The sequence below is a fragment of the Macaca mulatta genome, chromosome 10, assembly GCF_049350105.2.
Source record: "Macaca mulatta isolate MMU2019108-1 chromosome 10, T2T-MMU8v2.0, whole genome shotgun sequence".
Lineage (NCBI taxonomy): Eukaryota > Metazoa > Chordata > Mammalia > Primates > Cercopithecidae > Macaca > Macaca mulatta.
Genome location: NC_133415.1, coordinates 32,913,351 through 32,922,336, shown reverse-complemented (window position 1 = coordinate 32,922,336; position 8,986 = coordinate 32,913,351). Strand labels below are relative to the sequence as shown.

The 8,986-nt window shown below is 56.4% G+C and overlaps 1 protein-coding gene and 1 long non-coding RNA gene across 6 annotated transcripts in view; one reads left to right on the top strand and one right to left on the bottom strand.

Moving 5' to 3' along the window:
* Nucleotides 1-5,541: 5,541 nt before the first annotated feature.
* Nucleotides 5,542-8,986, bottom strand: part of GNB1L (G protein subunit beta 1 like) — a 70,626-nt gene continuing 67,181 nt past the window's right edge. For 4 of the 5 annotated variants that reach the window (XM_028827450.2, XM_028827451.2, XM_015149651.3 and 1 more), the window contains one exon: nt 5,542-6,069. In XM_028827450.2, coding sequence (XP_028683283.1) covers nt 5,818-6,069 — 252 coding nt within the window. In that variant the 3' untranslated portion in view covers nt 5,542-5,817. 5 annotated transcript variants of the gene reach the window in all.
* On the top strand, nt 6,424-7,174 carry LOC144331992 (uncharacterized). Its single transcript, XR_013399650.1, has 2 exons — nt 6,424-6,545; nt 6,944-7,174. It is a non-coding gene; the product is annotated as an uncharacterized LOC144331992 (long non-coding RNA).

The following is an 8,986-nucleotide window of genomic DNA, read 5'->3' as shown; positions in this document are numbered from 1 at the left end:
TGGTCCCCACTGTGCCCAGCCCCTGAATGGAGCCAAGGCTCCAAGCACTTGAGTGAAGAGGCTGTGGTGGAAGCGGATCCTCCAGCTCTGGCCATCACCCCATGGAGTAGACAAACCGCTCAGCCCAGCCTCTCCCAAATTCCCGACCCACAGAGCCCACGTGCACAGCATGGCTGTTATGCTGCTCTGTTTGAGGTGGTTTATTAATGTAGCAAGAGATAATGGCACCAGGATGAACTCGATTTCTCAACACCCCACATTTTACAGGTTTCAGAATCCAAGTCAGGAGGTCAAGTGTGCGTGCAAGAGGTGGCAGAAGACAGATGTGCTGCTGTTCCCAGGCCACCTGCACAGCTGGATGGTGGAAGCTTGAGGTACTCGGGAGGCTGAGGCAAGTCTCATTTTATTCCATTTTCAAGAACAGAATAAAGCAAAAGAACATATTCAGTGCTTCCTTACAATGTTATCCTGTAGTCAGCTTTAATGATTTCTCTTTGAGCCTATTAGTTGGAGGCTGCAGTAAGCTATGATCATGCCACTGCACTCCAGCCTGGGTGACAGAGTGAGACCCCTACTGTCCCTGGTCTCTTAAAACAAAACAAAACCAAAAAACAAAACAAAACAAAAAAAATAACAGGCTGAGCACCTCCTACTAATTTCCTCGGCTTAGTACACCCTGTGGCCGTCGTCCCCATCGTCCGTGGCTTCATCCCTCATTTGATGCTTTCCTATGTGGACTTCCTGGCCAGTGCTGTGGGACCTCCCCCGTAGAGCTGGCCAGCCTCATGGGCTGGGCTACCCGTCCCACTCAGCAGTGGCTGCCTGGCCTCCCCTCTGTCTCTCTTGCCCAGCTCCTAATGGGCCTCCCGTAAAAGCTGATGCGTGGGGGCCAAGCCACACCTCGCTGACCTGGGGAAGCTGACAGAGTGACAGGGGGTCTCAGGGACCCTCCACCCACAAGGTGGGAAGGGGGATTGCTGGCAAATCTGGCATAGAGGTTGAGACCCCGAGGAGAGGCAGGCCTGGGGGATCTTGCAGCAGCTGTGTCCGCCTAGGACCACAGGGCTGGTGGGGCTGGCGGGGCTGGCAGCTTGGTGGAGGGCAGGTGCACGGCAAAGTTTTCACCGGTGCCGGCTTGTTGTCTTCCACGCTGGGATTTCGCATGAAGTTCTAGCTAATTGAGTATAAGCGTTTCTAAAGAACCCCCGGAGGGTTGTTTTTCTTTGTGCAAACAGTCCTTTTGTGCAGAGGGTGTTCTGTGACTTCTTGGCAGAGACACAGGTGGGAAACACCTGATTGAACATCATTGCCTGGGGAGTGGAGACACGCACAGCACGTCAACATGGAGCGCCCAGCAGCGGCGGCGGGTCCTGGGCTGTACTCTGGAGCCCTTCCTGGGATCATTTCCTGGCATCGGCTGACCCCTCAGTGTCTACGTGCTGAGCCCAATCTGCCTGCAGGGACGCCCGCTACCAGAGGCGGAGGCAGGTTCTCCTGGTCTCAGAGCCGGGGCTGTCTGTTAGCCTGCCAGTAACACGCAGGGAGGAAGGAAAAGGCTCTAGGCACAGCTGCTTGTCCAAGAGGGACCCTGTTGGCGGCGCATTACTGGGTGAGTGCTGCCCGCCTGTGAATGGGGTGCTGGCCGAACCTACCTCATAAACTGGGGCTGCACAGAGGTCACATGGTGGCATCACCATCAAGAGGGGAGGCCCCTTGGCACTGGAGGCAGGAGGCAGGGCCTCACCAGGCAGACGTGCCAGGGCCCGTGTCCCTGCACACAGCTGCCTGCCGGCCAGTGGAGTGAGACCTGCTGCCCCTCTGATAGCTCCTGGTAATCAGAGGGGCCCACTCCACCTGCACCAGAGGCAGTGGCTGGGGATGCTGGAGCTCGCGGCTCCAGCCACTCAGGATCCCACTCTGGGCCATGAAAGTTACTCCACGGAACACCCCAAGGCCACCCCTGCTGGCTGTGAAGACACCACCATGCGGACAGTGCCCAGGGCTGGGGCTCACAGCCGCAAGAATCTGGATTTGAACAGAAAAGGACCCCAGCCCTGCTGCCACCCTGACACAGCCTTGCGGGGCCCTGAGCAGAGGACCAGCTGCATTGTGTCCGCGCCTCGACACATGGAAAGTCTTCCAATAAGAACAGGATGGTGGGCCGGGCACAGTGGCTCAGTCCTGTAATTCTAGTGCTTTGAAAGTAGGCTGAGGTGGGAGGATTAATCGCTTGAGCCCAGGAGTTCGAGACCAGCCTGGGCAACATAGCGAGACTCCTTCTCTATAAAAAAATAAAAAATTAGCCGGGCATGGTGGTGTGCAACTATGTAGGTGGTCCTGAGCTCCTCGGGAGGCTGAGGCAGGAGAATCGCTTGAACCCGGGAATCGGAGGTTGCAGTGAGCCAAGATTGTGCCATTGCCAAGATTGAGCCAAGATTGTGCCTGGGGGACAGAGACTCTGACTAAAAAAAAAAAAAAAAAAAAAAAAATCCAAAAAACACAGGATGGTAGAACACACCTACCTGAGTCGGCACCGAAAATGGCAAGACATGTCCACTGTTATTTTCAAACACAAGTTCTCTCTGGCTTGAGAGACCTCACTGCTACCCAGGAGCATTATGGAGGAAGACGAGGAAGGGCTGATGAACAAAGGCTGCGTCTCTCAGTTGGTGGGTTGGCTGGGGGCGTGATGGCAGCGACCAGCCATGCTGCCAGGAGTCACCTCCCAGGTTCTTCCCAGGAGCTGCATGCTGACCCTCGGGCGCTGCCTCCGGGCCACCCCTCCTCCCCACTAAATGTCTTCACTGCCGGCTCTGGTGGCATTCCTGCCAGCCTGCAGGAAGCGGCTGTTTGCTAGGAAGATATCGCCAATGTCCAGGTACATCTTTTCCAAGCTGGATGTCTGGAACTGGGACCCTGTTTCTTCTTCTGTTGTGGGGGTTTTGAGGCTAGTCAGATGCATGGTGATTCATCACGACCCAGGTTCTGTTGACACAAAGGCCAGCCTGTCCAGAGCCACATGGCCCTGCTGTAGACGCCACAGAGCAGCTCAAGAGAGGAACAGGACCAGGAGGGCCGCACTGCTCTTGGCCGGCTCGGACCCCAGCACTGGTTCTGCTGCTCTCCCAGGCAGCTTAGCCAGGTGAATGAAAGTCTTGGGCCCGCCCTCCACAGGACGTTTATAAGGCCTCAGAAGCTGGATCTGCCTGGCAAGGGGGGCCCTGTCTGCCTAGCCACCCAGATGCGGGCACCTGGCCCTTTTGTGCACTGGAGGGGTGAGGGCTGTGTCAGGCATGCAGGACTCACGCTGTCCCCTGACTCCACCCTTTCACACTGAGATTCGGAACAAGATGTGCCTGGACACTGCTCAACGCCACGTGGCCTGGGGCACGCAGCTCAGGGCCAGGTTAGGGGGCAGCTGCCTGCCATCTGCCCTGCTTGTGCCTTTGACTGAATGCACAAGAGCCAGGGGTCGACTCAAGGTCTGTACATCCCTGCCCACAGCTCTTCATGGCCTGTAGGTAAGACGCCGGCAGGCAGCGCCACTCCCCAACCTCATGCTGGCGTGCACACCTGGGCCCTCATGTGGGATGCACGCCTTGTGGCTGTGGGACCTAGGGAGTTTTGTAACTATAGTGATGATGCCAAAGATAACAGGGACATAAAAAGGGGAAGGGGCAGAGGCCCAGAACCCTCAGGGTGGGAGCTGAGGTGGGGCAGATGTGCCCAGTGGCATGGCTTTGGCAAGGCTGTCAAGGGCATGCAGGGAGACTTCAAGGCCAACTCCCACTCTACCTACCCTGCCGCTGTCGTGGGGATGTCAGAACCTGACACCTTCCCTCACCGTGACAGCCTATGATGAGTGCCCAGGGTGCAGCTCCCTCAGCACCTGCAGTCACTGCAGCCTAAACCCAGGACCCTTCCCCTCCCTGACACCTCAGTGATGTGAAAATCCCTCCCGGAGTGCCCCACGCATCCCGGTGGCTGGCTACGGGACACTCAAGGAGAAGCAGCAGGGCCCCCCTCTCTAAAGGTCCTGGCACCTGGTGGCCACCCTTGTCCAGTGGGGCCAGGTCAGTGCTCAAGTCGGGCGGTCTCCAAGGTTGGGCCAGGGGCTGCTTTCCCGGCCAGCACGGACATTCCCGTTTGGTGGAACCAACAGAGAAGAGTGGTCACAGGACCCCTCGAGGACTCCGGGCCCCCCAGCAACCATGTTCCTCACAGTGGGGTTGGGAGGCACGGTCTTGGGACCCCCTGCAGTGGATGCGCAGGTCTCACTGACAAATCCAACACCCCCACCCCCAGGCCTTGGAAGCCCTCCTCGACCGTACCCCACGGCGGCTGGTCACATCCACTTAACCCAGTGCAGCCGCCCTCAGGCTGTAATCCAGCCCTCCACCCCCAACCCGGCACCGGAGCCTTCCTGGCCCCAAGCTGCAGCGCCCAGTCCAGCCCTCCGTTTAGCAGGTCTGTTCCAGGAACTCCCCTAATCCACCCATGCTCTGGCCACCTGGATCCCACACCCTTCCGATCCGTCCCACACATGTTCTCCAGATTTCTGCCTGGAAACCTGGAAATGCCACGTGGTCCTGCAGGAGGTTGGCGCCCCTCTCAGGGTCACCCTCTGTACCTCACCCTGGGGACCTGCTGGACTCTAGTCTAGTTCTAGGACTAGAAGCCTGGGTGGGGGTCCCAAGGAGCATTGGCAAGGCCTTGCAGGGCAACTGCCCCGGGCCTTCAGCTAGAGGGGCTCTTCTGGCAATCAGGGCAGACGCAGGCGTTTGTGGTTCCGGCTTCTCTGGATCTGCCCATGGGCCCCACTCCAATAATCAGGGTCATGGTTCTTTCCTAATCAACACCCGCGTTTAGGAGGAGACGACCAGCCAGGCTGGGCCCGGCTGCCTGCAGTGTGAGGCTCTGGCTGCTAAGTCCTGTTCTTGCTGTGTTGTGCCCTGGGGGCCACCCTGTGTGCAGCTGCAGCTGTGACTGTGGCCTTGGCCGCTGTGAGGCAGTGCTTGTCACTCCCTCGCTGCTCTCGTGCCTTCTGCCCAGCACTCACCTGGAGGCGCACCCTGCGTGCCTTCCCCACTGCACCCTCTCTGGAGATTAACTCCAGTCTCATAAGAGATAACTGGATAAGAGATAATCCCAGCTACACTGGCAGGCATGCGCTCCTGGATCCCACATCTGGCCTGGCCCTGTGCGCTGCAAGCCCCCCTTGCCATCCCTCACAGGCATCTTTCTCTGCATCAGCTTCACTCTTTAGGGAGTTCAGTTACTTCCTGATCCTGATCCTGGCCTCAACCTATGTGTTGGGAGCTCCTGGCTTCCTCAGGGCGAGGGGTCACGTGGACATCGACAGGCAGCTGTGGTTGGGGCCTATCATCTCCGGAGGCCTGGCCCAGGAAACCCACACTTGGGGTGGCCCATTCAACAATGGGTGAGGGTGGGGCTGAGCATCCTGCCTGGTGGGGGTCTGAGGGCACTGATGCTAAGTAGGGGACCAGGGCCTCCTCAGGGAGCTCCCACCTCAAGCCTGCAACTTGGCAATGGAAATTTATTATAAAATACCCTCAGCTGGCAACACAGCAGGCCCAAGCCAACATCTCCCGTAGGCCTTGGACAGCCAGGACTCTGGCTGGCCCCCAGAGTCACCGTCCTGTGATGACACACTCCACAAAAGGAAACACCAACCTCGTGGTCCTTGGGCCATGATTTGCTGGTCCTCAGAGGCCCTTGAGGTTTCAGGTCAAGGCTGGGGCCCGATGCCCACCTCCCTGCCCGCCCTCCTTGTCTCCCGGGAGGGGAGTGGGTGAGTCACGCGCGTGGGTAGAGCGACCAGAGGCTGATCCGCTGATCCTTGGAGCCCGCAGCCAACAAGCCATCGGCGGCGAAGGCCACGCACTGGACGGCGGCGCTGTGGAAGGCCAGCACGGCCAGCGGCTGCATCGTCCGCCAGTGGAACACGCGGATGCGGTGGTCCCAGCCTGCGGTGGCCAGGATCTTGCGGTCTGGCCGGATGGTGATCTCGGCGATCCCGGGATTGGTGAGTTCATGAGTCCCACGCACCTGTGAGAGTGAGGAGAGGCGTTAGGCCACTGCTTAAGCCCGTGAGGCAGTGCTGTCCCCGGCGCCCCACCTGCAGCTGGAACCAGGAGAGACGCAGGCCCACAGGCCCGGGACGTGAGGGGCACACGCTCCCGCACAGCTGACCTCCTACTCTTCCTAAGACCACGATGGGGGACTCCAGCCCTCCCCTCAGACTGGTCTTCGGCCCTGCCCTGCTGCTCCTTGCACCAGCTCTGACCGACTCCTTCCCCAGTCACAGAGCAGCAGAGAGACAGGGATGTCCCAGCTGTAGGAGAGGGGCTGGATCCTGGGGCTCCTCACCCCGGGGAAGACACTGCACCCTAGTGCCTAGTGAGAGGCCACGTCCTGGGCTTGACGGCAGCAGAACGCTGGCGCTTCTCCCAAGAGAACCTCACAACCACCCCAAAGCTGATGAGGATGAGAAATACAAACTCCATCTTCAGCAAAACCATGAGGTATGTGAACCCCCAAGCTCAACAGGGCTGGGAGCACTGCCAAGAGCAAGACCCAGTGGGGGGTTGGCAGGATGAGGCGGGGACAAGGGGGAGACGTCCTGGAGGCGGCAGGAACCACACAGTGCCCCTTGCCCGGTGGGGGCAACATCCCCGGCTGGGTTCTGAGAGGGGGTGGGGCACTGCACAAGACCCGGAGCCACACAGGCAGATCCTATGTGCACGGGGCTGTCGGGGCGCTGGCCTCTTCCTGGGCCGAGCGTCCCACACTCGGCGCTGGGTGCGCAGGAAGCCTCCTGCCCCGGCCCCTCCCTGACATTCTTCTCCTGCAACAAGCAGGGAGCTGGGGAGTTGGGAGATTAGCGCTGCCTCTGTGGCCACAGCACTTCTTGGTTCCACAGGGCGACATGTCCCATGTGCTGCAGGAAGTTTGGCACCTCTGTGCCCACACACTGAATGACAGAGGCACTTTGCCACCATGACGACAAGAAACAAGGGCCACTTCCTGCCACACCAGCCCCATGCACTGTGAGCTTTCCGTCAGCACCCTCTTCTCTAAGGGCCTCCCGATGGGGGCCACGCTGCCCTCAGTTGCGAATCACACATCTCTGCAAAGACAGCACAAGGAAAAAGGAAGAAGAAACAGGAAAAAACAATGGCAACATTCAGCAGAGGCCAATGGAAAGTGTCACCAAGCAATGCTGTCATAAATTAACAAAAGAAAACTTCATGAATTAAGCTCTGGCTCTGCGTCCCGTAAAACAAGAACCCAAAGCAGAAGAACGCGGAGGAGGAAAGCTGACCTGGCAGAGCTCAGGGGAGAACTGGAAGAAAACTCAAAGCAATGAAGGAGAATCAGCAGCAGCAGCGACTCTAACAGGACAGCCAGGGACACAAAGGGCAGGAATGATGGAGAGTGGGCAGAATGGGCTGGGCGTGGTGGCTCATGCCTGTAATCCCGGCAGTTTGGGCGTGGTGGCTCATGCCTGTAATCCCGGCAGTTTGGGAGGCTGAGGTGGGAGGATTGCTTGAGTCCAAGAGTTTGAGACCAGCCTGAGTAAAACAGCATGACCTCCATCTCTATAAGAATTTTTTAAAAAATTAGCTGGAGGTGGTGGCATGTGCCTGTAATCCCAGCTACTCAGGAGATTGAGGCAGGAGAATCAGCTGAGCCCAGGAGATGGAGGCTGCAGTGAGCTGAGATCACTGCCACTGCACTCCTGTCTGGGCAACAGAGTGAGACCCTGTCTCAAAAAAAAAAAAAAAAAAAAAAAAAAAAGATACGCTCTAATAAAGTTATTGGACTTCATAGCTAAAAAACTTTCGATGGCCAGACAAAAAGACCGTGTTGATGATGAGGGTGCCGTTTAGTCCGTCCTCAGAATGTTCCGCAGCCACATGGGTGCCAAGGGATGATGGGGTGATGCCTGCAAAGGCTGAGAAGGAAAGCAAGGTCCAAGCATTTTATATCCAGCCAAACTGTCGCTCAACTATAAAAACAACAGACCAACATTTCTGAACATGTAAGAACTCAGAGAATCCTGCAGCCATAAGCTGTTCTTGAAGGACTAGGAGATTAACTCCAGTCTCATAAGAGATAACTGGAGAACTGCTGCAAATGGTCTGGCAGGGAGCACTGGACCCACTTGCCTATAGGATTAGCTCTAAGACAATATGGGGATTATGGCTGTGAAACCGGTTATATAACTCACAGAAATATGGGAGGCACTAAGAGAGATAGGATGGTTGTTAAGTTCACTGATTTAGCTCAGTTTTTGTCCTTAGGGGCCAAAGATATAATAGTCAACCTCATCCCCGAGAGATTATCTGAGCTCCCCCACCATAAGTAATGACAAAAATAGCATCATTTCCTTCTCCTATCCCACCTCACTGTAGGTGCCTTTGTTTCCTAGTATTTCCCTTGTATATCTGCATAAAGTTAAAAAAAGATCTAAATATACTCAACAGGCTGAGTGTGGTGGCTCATGCTTGTAATCCCAGCTACGTGGGAGGCAAAGACAGGAGGATTGCTTGAGGCTGGGAGTTTGAGGCTGTCATAAGCTAAGATCACACCACTGCACTCCAGCCTGGGCAACAGAGTGAGACCCTGTCTTTTAAAAACATTACAAATTAGCCAGGCGTGGTTGTGTAGTCCCAGCTACTTGGGAGGCTGAGGTTGGAGGATCATTTGAGTCTAGGTTTATGATTGAATTTCAAAGTGAAATCCAAATCTGTGCTATGTACAAGGGAGATTCCAAAGGAACTCTTGGCAAAGATATACTGGGAAAATGCAAACAAGAAGAACAGGGTAATCTGAATAACAGGAACATTTGAATTTAGGGCCAAAGCATTAGGTAAGGTTATATAAAATACTTAACAATGATAAAGAGTACAATTCCCAGCGAAGAGCTATATAATCCCAGCACTTTGGGAGGCCAAGGCAG